The sequence below is a fragment of the Takifugu rubripes genome, chromosome 6 (genome assembly GCF_901000725.2).
Source record: "Takifugu rubripes chromosome 6, fTakRub1.2, whole genome shotgun sequence".
Lineage (NCBI taxonomy): Eukaryota > Metazoa > Chordata > Actinopteri > Tetraodontiformes > Tetraodontidae > Takifugu > Takifugu rubripes.
Window position 1 is genome coordinate 2,194,994 of NC_042290.1, and position 25,211 is coordinate 2,220,204.

The window sequence follows — 25,211 nt, forward strand, 5'->3', positions numbered from 1 at the left end:
ATATGTCATCAAATACTTCTAGATCCACCACATAGTACCTTTTTTAAGCTCACCTTTTTTGAGTTATGACATCAACGACTTTTTTTTTTTCTTAAATCAAATTACAATATCGCGATTTGTTTATACTGACAATATAAATTGTTTGGTAGGTTATGTGGCCGGAGCCCAAATCAGTGTGAAATACTGGTCCGGAATGTCATTTTTCTAACCTTTTTCTGTGTGTTTTATGATTGTGATATTCACCAGTAGAGGCTCAGTTGTCAGTTTAAGGTTATTGTACAAATTTACTGTCTCGTCACGAGAGCCTGTCGTGGGCATCGTGAAGCCTTCTGGGCTCTGCTGTCTTTAGAAGGCGTCCGGCCCGTCGCTACACCAGCGTGGTCCTGGTAGAGTAATACAAGTCCCAGAGTTCCGTGCGACAGGGAACGTGATCTTCGCGTGTTGACGGACCATGGCGCCGTTCTGTGGATGACAACAACTTAACATCCGAGCGACACTTCCGTCTGAGAGCGTTTCAGCTGTGATCTTCCCCCGAGCAGCCAGGATGGGCTCCCGAATCAAGTAAGAGTCCACCTGTGTTGCTGACGCTGCTGTGTTCCGTGTGTCATGCTGAGGAAGCGCATCACCATCGCAGGCCCTGAACTTGTTGCTACGCAGGCTAAAACCGCTAGATTATAGTGAGAAACATCATGGTCTGATTTCATGCTCCTGTCGCCTCAACCTAAAGCTGCTGCAGCTAGCTGTGGCCTTTACATTTGCTTTACACTCTGATATCTTATGGGGAGCTAAGGAAAATTGAAGACAAATGAAATGTTCCTGACAGCCTGTGATACAGGACATACTGTAGTTTGCAGCTGGGTTTGCATCTATGGCCAGGATAGTGAGCAGGAGAGAACATGACTTGATGCCACTCAGTACTGGATAAATAGCGTTTGATCAGCGTCATTACTGACTTTTGCAGGCGACCTGTCAGGGCTCCAGACCCCAGAGACAGCATGAGGGCCCTCACTGGATCGCTGTGCTATTTACTTCAGGGAACCTAAACACACTTTAGCTGCCTGCCTTTTTGTATAACTTCCAAGTGACAGTTCCTGTTTCAGACTATCTTCCAAGTTATATTTGAATGATTACAAGTCTCTATTCATTGCATTCTTGAAGAGACCTCAGTTGTGTTATTACATGTCTTTCGTGCTCTAAAATGCTTCATGCCAGGTGCTGTTACTGATGCTTTCTACAGTAGAATTAATGGTAACAGTAGCTTGAAGAATCAACAATTGTTCCCCAGATATTGTTTTGCCATTTTGGTCATTCCACACAAGACACAAGATTTTCCCATTAACATGGTTACATGTTAACAGTCACTCAGGGATGGTCTTACTCAAGGTACCTTGATAGTGCTCTGAAAATGTCCAGGCACCTCTCCTGCTACCGGCCCATTACGCCCTGTCACACTGGTGGTACAAGCATGATGGTGACCATACGGTTGTCTGGAGGAGCTTTAAACAGCAATAAAAGGACAGAAAGAGTAGTTTTTGTTCCACAGACTGATTTACGGTTGTTCTACATAAGTGTTAAATCTGCCGGGGAAAGAAATCACTCGTAACTTCTTCAGAAAACCATGCCGAGGAAGTCTGGAATTCAATACAACTACGACGACTAAAATGTTTCGTTTCAAGTCCAGCTTCCTCCTTTTTTTATGGTCTACTGCCACTCCCAGTTTCTCACACTGGTCACTTGCATTCAACAAAGCTTTGTAAGATTTAGTCAAGTTGGACGGTGGACGCTCCACTGGGTTTTGTAAGGATATCCACACCCCAGGAGCAGGAATTACATCTAAGATTTTTGAAAGAACCCCTGAATTGTGGATGGCTTGTATTTTATCCGTCTCATTTAGTTTCTGCACTGACATACTTATTTGCTAGTGACAATGTAGCTAGCTAATTATTCAGGTTTCCAAAAACATTATTGTTTTTCACATAGTGACAGGGGGAGAACATAAATGCCAGAGAGATGTAAGAATAACACATCTAAACTAATGATATGTTTGTGTTTTAAAAAAAAACAAAAACCCCACAAACAAACCAAAATAGACACGTCTGATTGTTTAAAATCTGTTTTTTGTCTTTGTAGTGTTTTTTTTTTGGCTGTGTCAATGTGTGATGGACAATATACTGCACATGTTACAGAAAAGTATTTAAATTATATTAAAGTTATTTTATTACAATAAGTTGTTTGGATTTGTCATGGACTCTTATGGACTTATATCTGGCTGTTTACTAGACATTCAAGACTTTAACCTTTAACCTCAGCTCAGTCAGTTTGGTGACAAAATTTGTCAAACATTGGCAACAAAGTTTAATACTTATTTGGATACACAGTAAGCAATGTTTGTTTACAGTAAATAAACAAATCAACATTTAAATAGACATACTGCTCCTTCACGTGAAAACATCTTGTGTTATTGAACCTCACTAATAGGTGGTTGGCCCCGAAAATAATTTAGGGTCTAGTTCGTTTTACATGCAGATATATGTCAGGGATGTCCCTGATCTGATCACATGATTTTAAAATAGATCAGAATGGGTGGAAAAGATCCAGATGTCTGATGTATCAAATATGTTGCTTTGTGTCATCCAAACGTCGGTATTGTAAATGTAGTCTAATTTGCGGAAAGGTGGGATTGGGTGCATAGAAATACACCGTTGAAGAGTCCTACTCATGTCATTAAGGCTCAGTGGGGCATACTTAATGTCAACGGGGAGGCAACAATGAATCTGGTAGTGGATATTTGTTTGAGTGTGTATCGTTCAGGCAACCGGAGTGGCGGTGAGCTGAGCTATGAGCTGATGGCTGGTAGGCTAGGAAAGCACATATTAAGAGCTGGGAAGAGCCAATCAATTTTATTTACTAAGGAAATATTTTATATCTGCATATAATATTTTATACCTGCAGACATGCAGGTGTCTGCAAGCTTATCATTTCAATACATGTGATTAGTACAACAATCACTAAAACCACCACATCTATTGAAGTAAGAAATTTAACTAATCCAGCTCCCCAGATCCCTAGAAAAATCACCAAAGTTAAATGAGTTTCATGAATGTGGCAAAGTTCTTTAATTCCCTGGGCTGTATCGTGAACCATAGACATTATATTGGATTTAGCATTAGAAATAGAGGAACAGCACTCCTATTACCTTACAAGTCACCCCCCGGGCTGCAAGGAGATCTAAGGCCATATGTTTCTCTAATGTTACAGTCTTTACCGCCTGCAGTTCGTTATTTATAGCCAGCATAGCATGAATTGAAGCATTAAGATGTTTCTCCAGGACCTTAAAAAGGGCTGTTATCTCGGTATGGGACACATAGACACCATAAGATGGAATCATCACACCAGCTTTTCATTGAAACTGAGAGGTTTCCCTCTTTAGTCTTCTTTGGGGCCCATACAGCCATGCTAACTCTGCTGCCTGTGCTTCTCTTATCAAAATATTAACAAAGCAAATGATAATTGATTAGCAGTTACATATGGATACATTTTTCTGGTCCTCTCTCTTCCTGTCACCATCTATAATACCCACTGGAAATCTAAAATGCTGCCATATATAAGACACACCCGTGGCAGAGGCATCTTTGACGTTATTTTTCCCTTCAGACGTTGTGGAGAACCTGTTCTGTTTTTTGGTTTTCCCCATGGTACGATACAACTCAGACCCTGGATGATACATCTGTCCATGTTCGATACCGAGGGGGTCTCCTCCCACCCCAGCTTCATTGGGCAAGACACACCTGCAGAGGATTCTTAGTATGAATAGTAATCTGTAACAAAGAAATGGTACCATTTGAGATACCAACATGTCTGTGTTGGTATCTCAGACATGTATCTCAAATGTAGACTTTTCTAGAAGTGTCATGAAAGAGTTGTTATCAACTACCGGTACAATCCGATTTATATTGATACAGGAGCAGTGTGTAGAATCACTGCCAGCAGTGTAAAACTTCTGAATCTGTAGAGAGGGCTCATTGCCAGGTTTAGCTGCCTCTGGAGTCTGTTTTTGTCACCTTTAAATTCTTCTTACTGTATGACCTTATATTTTAATCCAGCTACCATATGTACATGTACATTTACCATATGTGACTCACTGAGTGTCTGTAATTTTCTGAATGGAGACTGTGATGACGTTGATGGTGCACAGAAGAGGAAGAGGAAACTGGGACAGTTGACCAATGCTTCCATGTGTCTTTCAGGGAGTGCCCACAGTCTACATTTGAGGTGTATATGGAGGTAGCCCATCTAGGCCCACACAATCCTGGTAAGTGTCAGGAGGTCTTGACTGCAGCATTGTCAAGTTGTCAATTAATGATGTCGGGATTTAGGGAGCATAACATTCTCAGTCTTGGCCTATAATCCACCACACATTTCTGTAATACTACATATTTTAATTGTTAAATACTTGAAAACACACAAACATTATTCAGCGTTGTTGAGGTATTAGTGCTAACGCCGCATGTCTTTTTTAGCAGGGCCACAGGTGCGGCGACAGTTTCCTGAAGACTACACAGACCAGGTTTGTGTGAGGATGAGGACTGACTCTTGTTAAAGCATTTCACAGGAAACTTAACAAAGTTCCTTCTCAAATTAGACCACTAAAAATGTAGCACATCAAAAAAAAACCCCAAAAAGAGTAAATATAGATGGACAATTGATTCAGGTCAGCATTTAAAAAAAAAAAGCTGTAATCTCAAACATCGAACATACAAAATGACCCATTATGATGCAACACGTCCAAATATTTCAGAGCAGAAGGACCGCTGTAGGTCCAACTCTCAGTATGACTTTGTCATCTCACACGACTTGGCTTCATTCTTATGGCATATTATTGGGACACTGATACACCTCCATATAATAGCAACAACGGCATCAGTGGCAGCAACAACAGCAGAAACAACAGCAGCAGGAGCAACAACAGAAACAAGAGCAGCAGCAAAAACAGCAGAAACAGAAACAACAGCGGTAGAAACAAAAGTAGCAGCAACAACAGATAGTTGTAAATTCCTCTAACTTTGATCATCTTTGTCCTACAGGAAACTCTTCTGACTGTACCCAGGTTCTGTTTCCCATTCAGCATTGACAGGTCTGTCTGCCTGTCTGCCTGTCTGCCTGTCTGTCTGTCTGCCTGCCGGCCTGCCTGCCTGCCGGCCTGCCTGCCCGCCTGCCTGTCACTGTCTTTCTCACCCACCTGTGTTTTTCCAGTCTAGCAGTACAGCAGGTGGGACAGAATTTCACCTTTGTGCTGACCGACATTGAGAGCAAACAGAGGTTTGGGTTCTGTCGCCTCTCCTCGGCTGCCCGCACCTGTTACTGCTTTCTCAGGTGAGACCAACTGTCCATCACATGGTTGGGGGAGACAGAGGGGGGATCCTTTAGTCTCCTCATATGGGGGAGGTTACAGGGTTAAGCAGCAGACATAATATAGCCAGTTGTTCACATGATTCTCCAAAGAAAAGTAGTCAAGTATGTAAAAAGAGATTTTAAAAAATGGAATAGGCTAGGGGGAATAGACTGGGAGGAATAGACTGGGCGGAATAGACTGGGCGGAATAGACTGGGAGGAATTGACTTGGGTGGAAATGAATACAGGATTTAAAAAATATCTGAACTAAAAAGTGTCTACACAGTTTGAAGAATAGATAAATTGAATGTTTTTTTAAATTGAGTCTGTATGATTGTCTCTTGTCTCTGCTGGGAGAATCTAATGGAGCCGACAGGCCTCCAGATTTTAATTACCAAAGAAGAATTAAATGGAGCGTCCATATATCAAAGCAACTGAGACCTTGGTGGTGGTAGCTCTGGTCTTTGTGCTGCGTCGTGGGGGCTGCTAACCAAACACTCTTATGCTGTCTTGCAGCTACCTGCCGTGGTTTGAGGTGTTTTACAAGCTGCTTAATATCATGGCCGACTATACCATCAGAGGACAGGTGAGTCCTGGACAGCATGGACAGCACACTCATGTCCCTCTGAGGGTGGTGAGCCTGGTGGTACTGTTAAAGGGACATTAAAGTTCCTTTTCAGCCTGTGTAGATTTGTTTGTGACTTCAGCCTGAGGTAAACGCTAATGCTAAAAAGACCCTGACTGTAATTCAGAATGTGACAAGGACTGTGTTTGTGAAATGGGCCTGTGCTCTTCTGCCTGCCGCAGACCAGACAGTGGCAAGAACTCCTGCTGTCATTACATACACTTCCTGTCCCCGAGCCCGGAGTCCCTGTGCACCTCGGAGTGGTGAGTCTTTTACGTCAGATTTGGCTAATTCACAAAGAAACTGCAACCCACACAAAAGTCATGTCCTGAAGGTCACTTAAGGTGGAGGTGATAGCACACACTGTGTGTAAGGCTCTCTGGTGGGCCATCATGTTAGTGCTGATAGGAAATCCAGAGGATCTCCACCTGCGGCTGGATGAGTGGTTGGATGGTTCTCCGAGGCATAACTGTTCTGTTGTTTATGAGTCAACATATTTCACTGTCACATTTAATTAACAATTAAAAGAGGAGTTGTATAAAATGGCATGTGCACTGAGCTCTGTAGAGCTGTTGCCATTAATCAGTTGGGATGAGCTGCAGAGATTCTCACAACATGAACACAATATTTTCTCTTTCCTACTGAAGTTTCAGTGAAGGCCATTTGTCACTCCTGTTCTGAGTCCTTTCCCAGTTAAACCTCCACCTTTTTTTACCTTCAGCATTACTTCTTTACCGCGCCAGACTTGCTGGAATTGCCAAGTATCCCTGAAAATGTAAGTATCATTTATTCTCTTGCATCAAAGCTTAAATGCTCTCCAAGACATCATTGGCTGTTTGTCTGATTCGTTAGTAAATGTTGGCTGTGGCTTCCTGTTAGTATGTTAAAATATGTTCTTCTCCAATGAGTTGGGCCGCTTACAGAAGCTCTATGCATGAACACCAGTGGCAGGCTGGAGGTTCTTTAGCTGCTGCTTGTCAGGGTCAGGCTCTGGTTTTATGTGAAGCTCCCACAGATGATCTTGTCTGACTGATCGATTGATACAGATGATACAATGATTTTAATATCTAACATCCATTTCATAAGCTTATTAAGGACATTGCAGAATACCAGTAGCAACTTTTTGGTCATACCAATAACAGGTGTGAGGACAGTCAATAGAGCTGATCCTAATTACACCTAAACATGTCAGGCTGGTGTTTTGGTTGTTTGATTCCAAATCTGTCTGGAGTGTCAAGGCCACCCCCCACCCCCCTTTAATGCTGCTTCTGGGCACTGTGGAATGCCTCCAGGTCCCGGATGACATGAATCTGATCGTCAGGGTGTATCATTCAGGAACCAAAGAATAGATCTGAGGTCACATCCTGCATTGTTTATCGCTGTATTATTCAATCATTTCATTTGGGAAAGTGTGGTTCAGTCTGATCCCTTTGAGCAGTATTGGGTAATTTTTCACAGTCATGCTTCATTCAGATATTTGAGTACTCTCACAATAACCTTTTCCCTCTCGTGCTTCAACCTTGCAGAGGAATTTAACAGAGTACTTTGTGGCTGTAGATGTCAATAACATGCTGCACCTGTATGCCAGTATGCTATATGAGCGTCGGATCCTCATCTGCTGCAGTAAACTCAGCACTGTAAGTACACTCACCATCACGCTCTATTGTTTCATTGAATGTTGGTGAACACAAATACAATCCTAAATTTAAACAAAATTTTTCTGTCTTTATTTATAATAATGTATATGCACACTCTCTGCAGCTCACAGCTTGTGTCCATGGAGCTGCAGCCTTGCTTTGTCCCATGTTCTGGCAGCATGTATACATTCCTGTCCTGCCTCAGCATCTCTTAGATTACTGCTGGTGAGTATTTCTTCCACTTTATCCCAACCTGCTATGCTATTTATCTATATGAAAGCAGGTGCAGCTGCAGGAGGGGGACTGGGACTGCTCTGGTGCTGCCCCAAACATGGACAGATGCTGAGGGTTGTCTGAAGACTAGTAACTGGGCTGAAGGAGGGGAGGGGGAGAGAGAGGGAGAGGCTGAAGAATGGATGTGGTGGGAGAAGAAAGGAAGCTGGTGTGAAGACAGGATGGGACAGTGGGAGAGACTTCGAATGTCCTCCATGCTGCCAGTTTTAGTGCTAAAGTTGATCTTATTTCCTTCAGAATAATTTAATTTACGTTAAATTGCTCACGGATGCTGTATTGATTCGCAGTGTTGTGCAGCAGAACGCTGATGGTCTGGACTTTGAGGGCCACTAGAGTTATCCTGTCTATTTTTGTGTCCCCGCTTTAAAACTTGAATCTACCGTAATAAGAGGAAAAGAAAACTTTGTAACTGATGATGTTGTAGCAAGAATGTACAGCTGATCCAGGGAGGGTGTTGTGATGGAGAAATGTCAAAATGACGTTCCAAACCTTTCTTCCAGTGCTCCCATGCCATATCTGATCGGAGTTCATTCCAGTCTGATGGAGGTATGAGGGGTGATTAGTTCAAACTTGACTGTGAAGCTCACAAATGGGTAACATTTGCTGCCTTTCTTGATTGTAGAAAGTTCAAAGGTTATCTTTGGACGATGTGGTGGTCCTAAATGTGGACACAAACACCCTGGAAACCCCCTACAATGACCTCCAAAGTCTGCCCAGTGACGTGGTGAGTAATAGTTTATTAATATTACTGTCCACTTATGTTATTTTTCATTATTACTGAACACAACCGTAATACCTCCAGAGCTCTTTGAAACTTAATTTGCTGAAAATTGTTTTTTTTAAATAAAAAAGGCACCACAATGAAGTGTATTTATCTGCAGATATTACAGACAAATAGTAGAGAGTGATTAAATAAAGCTCAACCTTTGGATGAATATCAGTGCTTGTTGATGCTTGTAGCTGTTGTCAGCTGTGACCTGTCAGCAACTGTCCTGCAGCTTATATCCTTGAAAAGTCGTCTAAAGAAGGTGTCAACGACCCCAGGAGACGGGGTCGCTCGAGCCTTTCTGAAGAGTCAGGCGGCTCTGTTCGGCAGCTACAGAAATGCGCTGCAGATTGCAGCGGTCAGTATGTTCTACATCTGCGTATGATGGCAAACATTAGCTTACAACCACAGCTGAGAACGCGTGTGTGTGATCTGCAGGGAGAGCCTATAACATTTAATGAGGACATCTTTGTGAACCATCGCTCCAGTTCCATGAAACTGTTCCTCCATAACGCCATCCAGCTGCAGCTCTTCAAACAGGTTTACTCTCACACGCGCACACACACAAACACACACACACACACGCACACACACAGGGATGCCACAACATGTGTCCCAAAAAGGTCAGTGATGAGTTGAGGGTGATGGGGCCACCTCTTTCTTTCCAGTAAATGAGCTGCAGCCCTGCTGCTGTGGGGCTCTCACACATCCTCACTAATCAATGTCTTTTCTAACCACCTTATTTAGTTTTTGACCAGCAGTCTTGTTGCCATCTTGATATCCTGCTGGAGTGGTTTTTGTTCTTTACAGACAAAGAAAACTAGCAACAGAGCAAAAACATCAACTGATCTGACCAAATTAGTGACCAAACAGTAGCTTCCTGTCTCTCCCTTCTCTTTAAACAACAGCTGTTATATGTTGTCAGTGTCACCGGTCCCTGTTCACTTCTGTCCTGTTGTGGCTCCTGGACTCGTCCATTTGATTACTGTCTGTGTCTTCAGTTTATCGATGGCCGCTTAAAGCTGCTGAACTCAGGAGAAGGCTTCAATGATGCGTTTGAGGAGGAGATCAACATGAGTGAGTATGCAGGTCAGTGTTGCCTTTCATTTCCTATCTGTGAATTGGATTTGCCTTGGATAACGAGCAGAGTATAAATCGAAGGCCCTTATTGTTAAGTGAAGCATTTAAAGATCAAATCTGGTCTTCTTCTTGATGTCCAATGTCTCCACAACGTCCAAAAAAACAAATCTGTGGACACTACATGTACTTGAAGCTGATCTTGAACTTTTGCAGGTTGAAGATAGAAACCTCTAATTTCTCAATATATATTAATATATTGTATTCAAATTATATTTTTAAATCACTATTCAAAAATATAATTTGAATACAATATATTAATATAATTAGAGGCTTAAATTGCTGTCCTGAAACTAAAATGATCTATCACACATCACGCCGTCTACGAGTGATCAGAAGGAGTGCAGATACAAGAGGAGAGGGAGCATGTCTCAGTGGCCTACAGTGTTTTGAGCAGTACTTTCCCTATTCTACCCCCACAGGCAGCGACAAAACCTACCACCAGTGGCTGTTCACCATGAAGGTAAGTTCTCTTCAACTTGATTGAATTATGCTGTCTTATTTCATTACTTTGTTTCCTCTGGGCAGGACAACCAGATACCACCATGACGTTATTGTGTTCTTACCATACACGTGGAAATATTATTATGGTCCAGATAATCAGTGTGATTGAGAGTTTACACAGCACGGTCTCACCACTAGCAGCACAGTTACAGAACAGAATCATTGTAATTACAGGGAAGAAGCTTTGTTAATTAGTTGTGTACATTTTCTTCAGCTGTGACGTATTTCAATAGAAGCTACAGTTGTTTTTCTTTCATTTGTTAAAGAAAGCCCCTGTTTGTTTTAAGTATTGAAGGTGGTGATTGCAGGTGCAGCTAATTTGTGTGTGAACGTTCTGACAGAAAGGTGGTGGTGCCATCTTCAACACTGTAAAGACCAAGGCCAACCCAGCCATGAAGACTGTGTACAAGTTTGTAAGCAACTTTATGCTTTTTGTTAGCTTTATTTGCCATTTAGAAGCTGAAACCAGAGGTTTATACTACACTACTCTGATTTAATCAGAGTCAACCACAATTTCTCTTTAGGTCTGCAAGGTTGACAAAAATAATTTCTATTTGTTGATGCCAGAATATTTTTTTTATGTTCTTCAAAGTCAGAGGTTACATAAACTCAGGTGCCTTTGAGGAGGCCAGATGTTGATGTCAGGGTGTTGGAAGCTTTTAAAGGTGAACTGAGGTACATTAAGTGTATTTTAAGGCACAACTCAAACTCACTCCTCCCCTGCGTGACACTAAAGGGAAATCAAAATAAATCAACCATGATCGTATATCTGCCAATATTGACCTACTGCAGTTACCTTCTGGTGGAGGGAAAGATTTCTAGTGCATGCACTTGTGGGCCAGCGGTTCACCTGAAGGCAGTATCCTGACACAGTGGTGGAGAGCGTGTGAAGGGGCTTGGGGTGGAACAGTTATTTTGCTGGCCTGGTTGTTGATCCTGGAAAGGTTGGTTTTGTTTTCTGCTGAGAAACTTGTGCCAGGATTAAATATTAATGTGAGTATGGATTCAATGATGGACCTGTAAACCAGTGTTAAAATATGGTTGCTGACATTGAGCTTCCTCAGCAGGTGGAGCCGCTGTTTAGACATGCCTGAAGGACAAGCACCACCTCTGTCCCCAGATATTTAAAGGCCTCGAATTACTCAAGCAGCTGACGCTGGACACTGAGGGGCTGGAACAGGGCTGTTGGGGTTTTTCCTCTGGCCCCACAGTACAGCTCCTTAGTTTTGAGATATTAGGGGCAGAAAGTTTCCCTTTAATGGATGAACGGGGCTGTTGACCATCTTCTGGTAGAGAAACAGCATGTATGTCTGTGGGATGGGCCACCAGCGTTGCTGTCTGCATACTTCAGGGGGGCTCATGTACAAAGATATCAGTATAAATGTCAATGTCAGTATAAACGCCCCCCCCCCCCCCCTTGGCCAGCAGACAAACCAGCCATGAGTCCCAAAGACAAGAAGTGGAACTTTGCTGATTGATTTTTTTTTTTAATGACTGAACCTCAAAGAAGTTGAGGCACAATAAATATTCTGTTTGGCACATTGCCCCCCCTCTGGTGGTCATGATAAACAGAAGAGGAGTTGAGAGTTTGACCCCCTCCCACCAACATGGTTTGAGTCCCTTAAACACAGAGACTGTTGGGGGGCTCCTTATGGCCTCTTTAGTGTAGCAGCAAGACAACAAGTCACCAACTTTAGCCAGTAACCAGTAATGATGGTGAATCCAGGCTCATATTGGGGGCACACATGCTCAACACCTGTCAGGGGGATTCGTTTTAGGACAGGTCAATAGATCAGTGATCAAGAAGCCCCCCGTCCTGCCCCTGAGCAGCCTGTTGCCCACAATGTGGGTCAGAATGAGTGAATCCTGGGTTGATCCAGGCCACCTCCCAACTATATTGGTTAGTTGTGTTGGTGGATCACAGCTGATGTGAACATGTGAAAATGTTCCATCCATCTGACTCCGTATCGATGGCTTGGCCAGCTCTAGCTGAAATGAGCTCGTGTCTGGGAAGCCCAGTGTGCTCAGCACCTGTACGGGCAACGGTAGGACCTGGCTCCTGGCCGTGGCCCCAGCTCCACAGTATCATGTGCAGGACAGTCCTTGGGCCCCCAAAGCAGCTGGTGAGCCAGTGCTGCTCTTTCTCTGCTCACTGCTCCATTAGGAACATCTCCTAATAGCACCAGTCCAAAGATGACTTGGATTGTTTGGAAAGCCATGAAATACCTGAATGAAAGTGCCATGAGACTCAGGCCAGAGAAGGATGCACTGTTTGATTGGAAGAGAGCTAATGACTGCACCCAATGAGAGCAAAACGAGAACTAAAGACTGAATAGTTGCTGAGTGAAACCACAGTGGCTTGGACCAAGGAGGAGGTTTCTCCAAAGAAACTCAGTGAGAAACTCAGTCTTTGACTTTAACAAGGGAAGGAAAACTGGATGAGAGACAATATCTCATTTTTCTGGCATTAAACAAATAGAAATAATTTTTGGTGAGGGGGAAAGTGTCTTCCACAGTGAGTGTAAACCTGTGGTTCACCTGTATGTTTGTGTTATAGGCCAAAGACCATGCAAAGATGCGCATCAGAGAAGTCAAAAGCCGACTTAAGCAAAAGGTATGTAGCTGTATGCATCTGAAAATCTGTTTTCTGTCTTTTTTGTAAATGACTAACATGCTGATGTATGAATGTGAATGTGTGGATGATTATAAACGGCTGCATGCTGAACTTTTATTTGCTGGGACATTTCTTCAGATATGTTATCTTACATTCTTTTTTTCTCTTGTTTTTTTGGTGCTGACTCTATTGAAATGGCAATTCTTCCAAATGGCTACATTTAAGTGTGAACACTTAACATTGAATTGAGAACTCTAGTAGGATTTGGACATTCACAAGTATGGAGTTAAATTCATGTCAAGGGTGGTTTCATGTTAGGTGGGCAGATGGAGGGAGTACTTCAATGTGGGCCAACTATTAAAATGCAGTGAAAAAAAATCAAGGCTTAGTTCTCTTTGAGTTGCCACCTGACTGAGACTGAGCACCTGAAGGATCCTAGGCGCTATGTTGTCTGGGTCTTGATGCTCTTGGTAGGGTCTCCCAAGGCAAACAGTTCTTAGGTGACAGGTCAGATTGAGTGTGGTTCCAAAGCCCCAAAAAAAGGTTGCCTGGACTGACGTCACAGATTCCTCCATCCTGGACCCAGGCTTGGGGTTAGGGCTCACAGCTGAGCGCCTAGTGACCGCATCTTTGCCCATGGGACCCAGCCGGGCACAGCCCAAACAGGCGACACGGGCCAACCTTCCACTAGGTTCAGCCTGTAGGAGGCTTCAGAAGGGCCTGGTGCCATGTGATTTAGGTGGGGGCCCTGATGACCCATTCCTCTGGTAGTGATTCTGTCCATGAGGACATAAATGGCCTCAATTGGCTGGGGGGAAGAGCCTGACCGAGTGCAGGAGTTGGACCGGTACGGCCTAGAGGTATTCTGACTCACCGTTCTGCAGTATAGGCTCTTGAATCCTTGACAGGGTTTGGACCGTCCTCTGCTCTGGAGTTTCCTACAGTTAGAGGCAGCAAGCTTGCTTATAGCCTCCATTGTCAATGCCGCAGTTTGGAGCTGTGGAGGCAAGGTCTCTGGTGCGAGTTGTGGTGGAAAAATAAGGGGGAAATGTCCTGGAAGTAGTTTGTGTTCCGAGTTTGCCATCTGCCATAAAATGTTAAGTTTCTTTTATTGCATACAAATCTGTCTGTTCTGTGTTTGGCGTCTACCAAAAAACAGGAAAAGAGAACAAAAATTAGTTAGTGCCTACGCAGAAGCAATAGGGTTCAGATCAGCTTTTGGGTTTAGGTGGGACAGGGACAGGTGAGGGGGACATATCCAGTAGTAGATGGCTGAACGAAAACATTTTGTTCTCTGCCAGAGAAAAGCAGTTACTTTTTTCTACCTTGGTTTATAAACAGGGACTAAAATTAATCATTTTTATTTGGAAAATATATTTTTGTAATTTTCAAAATCAGTTTAATTTTGGATATATGTTCATCTCTGCCTATGTTCCTTCTCGGTAGGAGCCAGAAGAAAATGGCTACTCCACAGGAGGGTCAGCTGTTATCCATAATGATGGCCGAGCCAGCTTGGACTCTTCCACCAGTGAAGAGAGGGCAGAGGGGTCTCTGCAGAGCCTGGACAACCACAGACCAGTCACAGTGCACTTTGGACAGGTTGGCAGATGCGTCCAGTGGACGGGGGGGGTGCCAATCAGAATGCTCCCATTAATAATTCCATCGGATGCTGTGTTAAATATTTAATTTAGTGTTCAAAGGGTTAATTGGTTCAAACATGGTGCCTCAAAAGGTTTAATGCACATGCACACATTAACATAGCCTCACCGGCCGCTGTGTCAGGTCCACCTGTTCAACTGTTACCACAGGTATCTAATCGGCTGATCAGATGGCCACAGCTCAATGTATTCAGGCTTGTAGATGTGGTCAAAACAACCTGCTGAAGGTCAAACCTGCATCAAAAGGGAGAAAGGGGGATTAAAGTCACTTTGAAGGTGGCTGGTTGTTGGTACCAGACGGGCTGGTCTGAGCATTTCAGAACCTGCTGATCTAATGGGATTTTAACCCACAACCATCTCCAGGGATTACAGTGAATGGTCCAAAATGAGAAGATATCAGTGAGCAGCAGTTGTGTGGTTGAAGATGCCTTGTTGATGTGAGAGGCGACTGGTTCAGTTGCTAGAAAGTGCAACAGTAACTCAAGTCACCACTGGTTCCAACCAAGGAATGAAGAGCACCCAACAGGTGGGTCCTTGAAGAAGATGGGCAACAGCAACAGGACACCACAAGCCCCCCCCCCACTTCACACAGACTTTCAGGCTACACTTCACACAGACTTTCCAAAACTGGACAATAGAAGATCAGAACACTCCCAGTGTGGTAAGTCGGGATTTCAGCTACAACATTCAGATGGTCGGTTCAGGCTGCTGCTGGTGGTGTAATGCTATGTGTAATGGGATTCTTGGCACTCTTTGGGCCCCTCAGTACCAGCTGAGCATGGTTTAAATGGTGCAGCCTCCCTGAGTGTTGCTGCCCACCATGTCCTCTAGGACCACAGTGGACCATCTTCTGATGGCTACTTCCAGCAGGATGATGCACCCTGTCACACAGCTCAGATCATCTTTAACTGGATTCTGGACCAGGACAACATCTGACTGTCCTCCACAGTCAGCTGACTAGCCCACAGTTACCGGATTTCAGTCCAACAGATCACCGTTGGGATGTGGTGGAGAACGGGAGATTCTGCTCATAAATGTGCAGCAGCTGTGTGATGCTCTCATGTCAATATGGAGCAGAAGCTTTGAGGAATGCTTCCAACACCTGGTTGAAGGGAGAACACCAAGATTTAAGGCAGTTCTGAATGGAAAAGGGGCTCCGACCTTTGACTAGCATGGTGGACCTGATAGTTCCTGCTGAGTATATGTACATACAACATTTTCAGGCCTAAAGTGAAAACAGATTTTTCAGATTTATTAAAGCTGAAAAAAATCAAAACTTAAAATAGCTGACTGACCTGAGTTTTCAGACCCTTTACCCTCAGCTGTCTGTACCTGAAAATGATTTTAGGGTGTGATATTAACTGACCTATACTTTTACATCATGCAATTGTTTGAGTGTACATATTGGTCTTTATTCCCTTTCTTCTTTCATCTTCTTCCTTTATAGTTAATATTTTCTCTCTTCTGTCCAGGCACGGCCACCGTTAGTGTTGAGGAGACCGGGCAGCAATTTGACTTTAGAAAGCAGCATTGACCAGTAAGCCAGCCTCCTCTGCACACAATATGAATGTATACACACACACACACACCCAAACACTGGCCACTCATCAGGGGTAGAGTTTAACCTTTTCTTACTTTATCAAGCAACTACACTGAGTGATTTAAAAAAAAAAAAAAAATTAACGACAAACCTTCTTCTATGGCACAATGGTGACCATGTTTATGATGTGTGAGCCATTTAGCACAAAGGAAATGCTTTTAAAGACTTCAAAGGGCACCTAAACTGTCCTATATTCATTATTTAGGATCAGTTGCATTCAAGGCCGTAGTTCATTGACCCAATGAGCCAAGATATTAAAAAAATATTAAAATTTGATTGTCAAACTGTAATATATTATTGTGATAGCTTTCCTGTTTAGTCCAACATGTTAAAAGGTTGGTAGCATTAACCCACAGTCCAGTTTGTCAGTCCTCATTTTGTTATGCAGCCTCATGCTGAAATTAAATTGAAAACAACATTAAACAACGTAGTCTCTCATCCGTTTATATGTAAGACGTAAGCGCAGGTTTGGGCGACCTGCAGCCCCTCTGATGGCGCCAGCAGGGCAGTTGCCGGGTCTATACCATTGATGTTTCGCCCCATTACTCCTGGAACTTCTCAGGGCGGTGAAACAACGGTAGGGGTGTCTCCCTTCCCCCGGTTTCATAAGTAGCCCGAATTGAGGAAGCTTACCTTGTACACAAGTCTTCCACAAGCCTGTCCACCTAATGGTCCTTTCGTCCACTGCGGCCCAGGTTGGCCAACTTCCTTGCTGCTGGCTGAGCACTCAGATCTTATGCTACTCGTCCTCCGTCCTGCAACATCCAAGTCTTTCCACTTCTTATGGTGTGGCTTTCAACCAAAGCTTGGTACCTTTCACTTGTGTCCTGGGAAGACTGGGGCCCTGGTGTTTTACTGTTGGATCATTTATGCCTCAGTGCTGGCATAGGTCTCACCTTCCCCCGTCTGTAGCCCAGGTTGCTCAACGCCCAGGGCAGCAGAAGTCTATCACCTATGTTGGGAAAGCTCCAAAGTAGGCCCAGCCAGGATCTGTCCTCAGTGCTGTGGATGTTTTGATCTTGCATATCAGGCGCTAAGAGAGGGGGAATTGATAGCAACAGATCTTGACATTGCTTGAAAGATGACTTTTGTAGATCCTCTCAAGACTGGGGAGCACAACTAAAGTGTGCCCACAGTGTACCTGCGACATGTAAAACCAACTGTTTAAGCAATGCTAACATTAGTATAGTTTATGTTTCTGACAAGCAGCAACTAGCCAACTCATTGGCTGTGTTCAAGAAACAACAATGTAAATTTCTAAATATACTTGTTTGTTAAAAGTGAGCTCACTGTGAATAGAATAAGCAGCATAGAAGGCTAAAATTCACAAATCTGTATCTAGTTTCCAACAACTGTGGCAGAGCCAAGGCGGCTCTCCCTCCCATTGCTGGTCAGTGCCATAAATGGCATCCATTTGATTAAACTGCTTCTAGTCCTTTCTTTCAAAAAATTTGAGTCATTTCTGTTCATCCCACTCTGTTCCTTGATGGTGCGGTAATCATCTTTAGTTTTTTCCTCAAGCTTCTCTCGTCTGCCACACAGCAGACCTCTCGGATAGGGGTTGAACCAGGGTATCGCCTTGCTTGTAGCCTTTATTTTTTATTTTGTAAAATTAAGAAATACACACCATTGGCATTTTAAAGTTGGTGTGTTTGTGTGTTGTGAAACGCATTGCTCTCCTGACTTGTCAGTGATGTGAATCCCCTGGCCGAGCAGAGCATAAATAGACCTTCATTAGTATTAACACAGTAGCAGCCGCTAGCATGCTGGGACCTCTGGTCAAGTAGATACTATTTTACCTGGGACACCTAGTGGAAAAGCCTACAAACCTCCACAAACCACATTAACTCACGTTGACTAGGTACTGGAGAAAAGCATCATAGGAGATAGCTGGTCATTGATCTCATCATCACTGAGGAGATAACCCTTCCCTAGAGCAGTTCCTCAGAATTGTTTGGTTTTATGGGAATCTTTTTTTCTTCTGACTGTCATCAGGTTCCACAAGAGCTTCAACGCCATTGGGCAGATCTTATATCCCCTATAGGTCAAACCATCCAGACCTGGTGCTGAGGCAGATCTTGTCTTGTCCACCTTGTCTTCTTGTCATGGTCCTCCCTGAGCTTCTTCATCTCTGGATCTGCTCAGCCCACTACAAGTTTGCAAGCCTGACTGCATGTTGGCTTCTTCATTACACTTGATCCGTGTTTTCCCCTGGAAAAGGTGTTCTTCCTCCTGGCTACCTGCTCGACCAGGCTCTGTTTCCTGCTTTTCCCACATGGTGACGCATTGTATGGTTGCATCTGGATGGTTCCTCTGTCTTCCCTCGTTTACTCAGGATTTGTTTCTCATTAGTAATTGCATTAGTAATTCCATTTGACACCATCTTGTCCGTACTGTTTGGTCTATTGTCCACCTTGCCTCTTGGGGAACCAGGTGTCAGTCCGCCACATTGCAGATGGCCTGTAGAGTGGGTAACTAGCCCAGCCGCATCCCAGCTCTCTCCTGCCGTCAGCCAGCCTTGACTGCCCTCTAGTCTTTCCTTGATGGCAGCGTCCTCGGCACAGTAGTCAGAATTACACTACAAAATTAGACATTTTTTCATAGCAAAAGAAAACCTTTTTAACAATAGTAGTTGTTAGCTGGGAGCAGCCTTGGCCACACTCAGCAATCGGAGTGACCTTTTTTCCAGACTGTCCAGTTTGTTTAAACTCTGGACCAGTCCTTCAGCTATTCCTGTCTCTGGGCTCTGGAGGAGGTTCTTCTGAGCACAGGGCTTCGTCTTTTCTCTGATATCAGGAGCTGTGAGGTCTCTTCTAGTCAGCTGAATTGACCACAGATGGCCTCTGATCAGGGTGGAGAAACATTTCAGTGGTGATTCTGAAGACTACTAGATCCAAAGAGTCTGATGGTCTGAAATTGTACACCATTTCAATATTTCATTTTTTCTTTTGTTATGAAGCTTCAAAAATTCCAGAAATCTGTTCTTCTTCTGACATTTCACAATATCCAGATTAGTATCAGGCTGCAGAACAAAATCTGAAAACCTTTCTGACTGCACTGTTCATGTAGTGCTCTGCATGCTGCATGTAATGTATGTTTGTGTGACAGGTTTCTAAAGCTGGCTGAACCTGTCCAGACTAATAAGCTGTGTTGAATGATTTCCTCTCCCTGCTAATAACTGACCTGTTTGTCTTGTCTTCACTGTAGCTCTATACGTCCTACACGTCACTACACAATCTTTCTTTCCGAGGATTCTTCTGGAGATGAACTACAGTCTGATGATGACTCTGTCACTGGCTTCACTGACCACTCTTTCTTCTCAGCCTCTTTTGATTGGTCACCTCTGTACGCATCTCTTTCATTAGTTATGTGTAAAAAATATCTGGTATTTTGATATTTTTTTTTATATTATAACCACCTCTGATTTCTAGTTTTGCACTTTTATAATTATTTTTAAACTAAACATATTCTTAATTCGTATCTTGCAAGTTTCTTCATTTGTCCATACCTGAATTATTAAACAATATGTTCCTATAAGATGATTCAACAACTGACTTTTGACCATCTGGGGTTTATCCTCCTCCTACTCCTCCTATGATGGTCACCTGCTCTTTGACTACTAGGACATGCTCCCACCACAGATACAGATATTGGATGGATGGATGAAAAGATGGACGGATGATGGATGGATTTGACGATGGAGGGATGGACGGACGAATGGATGGAAGGATGGATGGATGGATGGAGGGACAGATTCTACATTGGTCAAAGAGCAGTTGTGGTCACAGTTGTAGTGAAAGATGAAAGTAGAGAAACTGTGATTGGATCTATCCAGTTGATTTAAAATGTGAGCATATTCAACTAATGCTAATGTTCTCCGATCAGCTTTTCCTCTGCCTCAAACAGTTCAAAAGCACAAGAGAGTCTTTACTTCATTGGTAACTGATCAGTACATGATCTAGGACTTACTTCATGCCTGGTTCATACCTGCCAGATGCTGACTGAAGTATTTCACACCAGTGTAGTGTAGTGATGAAAGATTAGCAGGAGTGTGGTGACAGCTTGGATACAGGATTTTGACTGTTGATTACAACAACCTGAATCCTATTAAACTGTCCCCACAGACCGCAGCCATACCATTCCCTGAAAGAGGTTGACCTGTTGCATGGAGACGAGCCTGCGTTTGGGGTAGAAATTCACACTGCTCCTCCCAGCCCAGTCAGTGAAAGGTTCTCCAATGTCACCCTCCTGGGTGGTATTTTCAGCTGCCAGGATGAGCCTGACAATCAACCGCTGACCTTGACTAAAAGCCTTGAAGACCTGAGGACCCCCAAAGACTCAGAGGAGCCTCAAGTGAAGCTCATCTGCCAGGTGAGAGGTGTAAATATTGTTTTCCAGTAGTTGAGTAAAGGTTGTCACACACTCTGCAAGAACAGAAGGTTTTCTTCTTATTAGATTGCATTTGGGGCACACTTTATAAGCAAGTGCACGAGGAAAGTGGTAGTGTTGGATAGTGCTGGTTATAATCATGTAGAGGTAACTTTTAGTTATTCTACCGTCAGAGCTGCAATCTTTGGAAGGAGCACAGCTAATGCAGCCTGCACATTATGATTACAGTAAAATTAACAGGATCTTACTGGTACGCATGACCTCTGACAGCTGTGTCTGTCTCAGTAGTCATGGCAACAGAGCTTCCACATAAACACCATCCACTGTGCTCCAGTCTAGCCTCCCAGTTTGTCATCAGGAGGATCCTGTAAGACCCTGCACTGTCATCCTCACTTTGGTTGTGCTCCAACTAAACAGGCTTGAAAGCCATGGTCATATATGTGCACGCTAGTATTGGTGCTTTGAAGCTGTAGCTCATTCAGATGAATGATTGTATTTGGAGCAGTGTTGATTCAACCACACCTGCACAATCAAAGTAGAAATGAGGAAGGAGCCAGACTTGAAATACTCTTAAATCCTTTTATGATAAACTGGTGGTGAAGCGGCACAGTCATGGTGAAGTAGCAGGGAAAGGCAGGGAAGAGGCGTTATTATTATTATTATTATTATTATTATTATTATCAGTATCATTATTATTATTATTATTAATATTAATATTATTATGATTATTATTGTTGTTGTTGTTGTTAAAGCTAATAATAAGCATTATATGAACATTGAAGGTCACCTCACAAGAATAATGAACACAGTGAAACCCCAAACCAATAACGAGATATATTCAAAACACAAAACAGAGCAGTTGTGAAGGAGGTAATAGATAAAGTCAAGTCCTGTGGGTGGGCAGTGTTTTTATGACCTAGTCTATTTAAATGAGCTGGGAGCCCTAGGGTATGGAGGAGAGCCAGGGTATGAAGGAGAAAGAGGGTATGGAGGAGAGCCAGGGTATGAAGGAGAGCTAGGGTATGAGCTGGGAGCCAGGGTATGAAGGAGAAAAGAGGATATGGAGGAGAGCCAGGGTATGAAGGAGAGCAAGGGTATGAGCTGGATGCCAGGGTATGAAGGAGAGCCAGGGTATACAGGAGAGCCAGGGTATAAGCTGGGAGCTGTGGTATGAATGAGAGCATGCTTGTAGTGGGAGAGCAGTTCATCAGGAGAGGAGCAGTAGTTGATGAGAGAGGGTGTTGGAATCCCAGTGTGGTGAGGTGAACCTACTAATATTAAATATATTGTAAGTGTAAGATTGATATGAAATAAAATGAGCATTTGGTCAGAGATGAGAAGGTCCTCTGCAGAAACCTCATCAGAAAATTACCTTTTGTGTTGGTGGGAAAACAAAGAAAGTGCTGCAATCCAAAGCTGTTGGAACATGACACCAATTCTCTTGTAAGGAAACGATTGCTGTCGTCATCGTGCATGTTGGTTCACATACCTCTGTGGTCAGCTTCCCTTGAAGAAGGTGATGCGTCCTATTCCTGTAACCTCAAGAGAAGCATTAGGAGATGCCTACACACCTCAGTGTTGCCCGTCGAAGCTTTTGTTGGTGTAATTCTAAAAGTTACATGATGACAGAAGGCTGCCCCTCTCCCAAGAGAACAGTTCCCAAGAGCAGAGGTTGTAGCTATGGAAATTCAAGATTCAAGAGTACTTTATTGATCCCTTTAGGGGGTGTCCACCAGGGAAATTAGCAATGAAATGATTCAATCAAGAATAAATGATTCTTCTCTTTGCAGCAGATGGATCTGAGCATCAGTGAACATTCTCAAACACTTCCTGGACTCAAGCTTCCCAGCCAGTACAACAGACTGTGGGGTTCAGGGCAGGAACGTGACAAAGCTCCACTTGTAGATCTACCTGTGCTGACAGAAAAGCCATGTCCAAGCCCTGAAAGCTCCAGAGCTGTCTCTGATCCATTGGATCCCACCACCCAGGGAAACATCACCATTCCACGGCCCCATGGGAGAAAGACACCGGAGCTGGGGAGTATCATTGCACTTCCTGTTTCTCAGGCCCACTCGAAACCATCAGGATCCGCTGGAGGATCAACGTCAGGGGGACAAGAGTTCCGGCAAGCCCTGAGCAAACGTACAGATGAAGACCGAGTCAAGTCGGACACGTCCTGTGATGACGGGCTAGACGTGATCAGCCTTCTAGACCCTCTCAACAGCTCAACTCACAGTAGTTCCACTTCAGTGAGTGATGGACCACATCTAGATTTGTTGTCATCTACCCACAAACCCACACCACCATGTGGGCCCTCCCCACAGGGTTTACCCCCTTTTTCACTGCAACCACAAATCATGTTAAACCCTTTTGCTCACGGCTCCTCCAAATTGTATTTCTTGCCATCTCCAAGTGCAAATCCCTTCAGTGGAGGTGTTGGGCCTCGCCAGGGTCCTTACTTACACACCCAACTTCATCCTCCGTCCTTCTCAGTTCTGCCAGGTCTCTACAAACAGCATCCAGCCAGCATTTCAGCTCTGCCCCACAGCGGACAGGTCCAAGCCGCCAGCAGCCTGTCTCCCTCCCCCCACAGCAGTCACTCTCTATCCAGCCTGGCAGAGCCCAGGTCTCTGCACCCAAAGCCAGTCTGTGCTGAAGACAATCAGTCCAATCAGGATCCATTTGGGGATCTGCTAACATTGGGCCAGTCAGCTAATACCCCAAAAAAGGTGGTGAACCTCCAGAGAAGGTGGGAAACCTTTGATTAATCCCTGTCATTCCCCAAATAAACAGAAAGACTCTTCCCACTAAAGTCTCATAAATCTGAGTCTCACACACACATGCAAACACTCACACATTCACATTAACACATGCAAACACACACATTCACATTAACACATGCAAACATTCACACATGCAAACCCTCACACCCACTTCTGGATATATCAAGTTCTGGGAGACACTAAATGGGGTAAAAACATCAGCATTGCCTGTTTATTAAATGGTTCTAGATGTATTTTACCTGTTTATGGAGAAAATCAAATGTGAATTATTTTTCAATCGTTTCCATCAGAACTTTTGGACAAGCGTCCTTCAGGAAATTCCTCATGTTTTTATTCAATTCAATTCATCTTTATTTATATCTATTACATACAAGACTGTCTGCAGAGTCGGACTCTAGAGCCAAATAAGCAACTGTGGCAGGAAGAACTGCCTTTAACAGGGAGAAACCCCGAGCAGGAGCAGCTTGCCCTATGGGGAGCCTGCTCTGATGGACTGAGGGGTAAAGGAGGAGAGAGCAGGAGGGAGGACGGAAGGAGCCCACGTGGTGTTGGTTGACACACAGAATGATGATTCAACGCAGATGAACGGATGAATTTTACTTTACTGCTCGCTTGTTGGAACTAAACATGAATGTATGACTGTTCTGTGTTGCTGTATCAGTATTTGGACAACAGCCACCTGTATTATGGTAGTTGCTGTGTTTGCCTTTTGCTCACTTTCAGAGTTGTCTTGCTTGTGAGCAGAACAGTCCTGAAACTATAGATACACAATATTTATCCAATAAGTCCAATAAATGATGAGACATTGAGACTATCCTCTTCATTTTTATTTATTATTGCTAATGAAAATAAGTGGGAGAAGCTTTCATCTCTTCAACAAGCCTGCACCTTCCACTGCTGTAGGGGGCGTAAGAACCAAAGAGGAAGCGTCCATGACTACATCATGGCCCTCAAAAAGCCCCCCCCCATATTCAGCCATTCTTTGGGGGGTACTGGAGGTTCTAGAAAAAGGTTCAGGATTGCTCAGTAGGAGCAGCTGGACAGTGTTTGGGGAGCAGCCTGATCCACTCTGAAGTGTGACTGCGTGCGCAGCGAGCAGGCGAGGAGCTGATGTCTGTGTTAGCGATGGAGGGCAACAGCCGCAGCGCTGCGGCACCGCTCTCCAACCCTAAACCATCGCTCAAAAACAACACTTTTCACGAGGAGCACCAGGCCTCCGCTAGTGCTGCCGACACTGATCTGAGCTTTGCTGTATGGCTCTTCACACTTGTGTCATCCTGTTCTGGTTCATGGTTTCTCTGGTACGTGGGAGGAGGGGGCCTGGAGGCAGGATGTGGAGCAAGGCTGACCTGCTCCGTCTTAATGATGTATTGAATTATGGATCCAGCTGCCTGTTACCTGTTTTAAATGAAATAAGTCATTCAAAAATGGTCCTGATTCCCTCTCAGACGACATGTGTTCTTCAGTAGTAATTGTATGTTTATTCATGCTTCTGTAACGGTGGGCAGCTACGCAGTAATGAGCCGGGCATCATTGCTAGCCAGGCCGCCGTGTCCACACCGACACTTTCATCCTTTCATTAATGTTCCTCCAGCAAGAGTCACCACTGTCACAACTGCACACATGCCTCAAATGTGTTAGTTCTTTACTCTTTCAAATGACTTTTAGGATTGGAGTCAAATGTCCAGTCTTCTGTATAACTAAATGCATCGTTAATGAAGGTATAACACTGTAAAAAAGTTTTTTAATAAATCGCGTCTGCAGTGATTCACCTGTTTAAAATAGTCTGTTCCTTCTCAACATTCGGACCAAT

General features: G+C 43.8%; 1 protein-coding gene across 2 annotated transcripts; it reads left to right on the forward strand.

Annotated features, from left to right (window-relative positions):
- Positions 1 to 402: 402 nt before the first annotated feature.
- Positions 403 to 25,180, forward strand: dennd1a (DENN/MADD domain containing 1A). 2 transcript variants are annotated; one of them, XM_029837521.1, is made up of 23 exons: positions 403 to 561; positions 4,248 to 4,312; positions 4,521 to 4,567; positions 5,085 to 5,134; positions 5,254 to 5,373; positions 5,908 to 5,977; positions 6,199 to 6,279; positions 6,738 to 6,791; positions 7,543 to 7,653; positions 7,778 to 7,878; positions 8,448 to 8,493; positions 8,570 to 8,671; positions 8,946 to 9,071; positions 9,152 to 9,253; positions 9,715 to 9,802; positions 10,273 to 10,313; positions 10,696 to 10,767; positions 12,912 to 12,968; positions 14,415 to 14,567; positions 16,099 to 16,163; positions 19,434 to 19,571; positions 20,351 to 20,597; positions 22,406 to 25,180. In XM_029837521.1, the coding sequence occupies exons 1-23, from the start codon at positions 545 to 547 to the stop codon at positions 23,381 to 23,383; spliced, it is 2,931 nt and encodes a 976-aa protein (XP_029693381.1). In that variant the 5' UTR covers positions 403 to 544; the 3' UTR covers positions 23,384 to 25,180. The 2 variants fall into 2 exon arrangements, with proteins under 2 accessions (XP_029693381.1, XP_011602781.2); XM_011604479.2 differs by lacking the exon at positions 19,434 to 19,571.
- Positions 25,181 to 25,211: the final 31 nt, after the last annotated feature.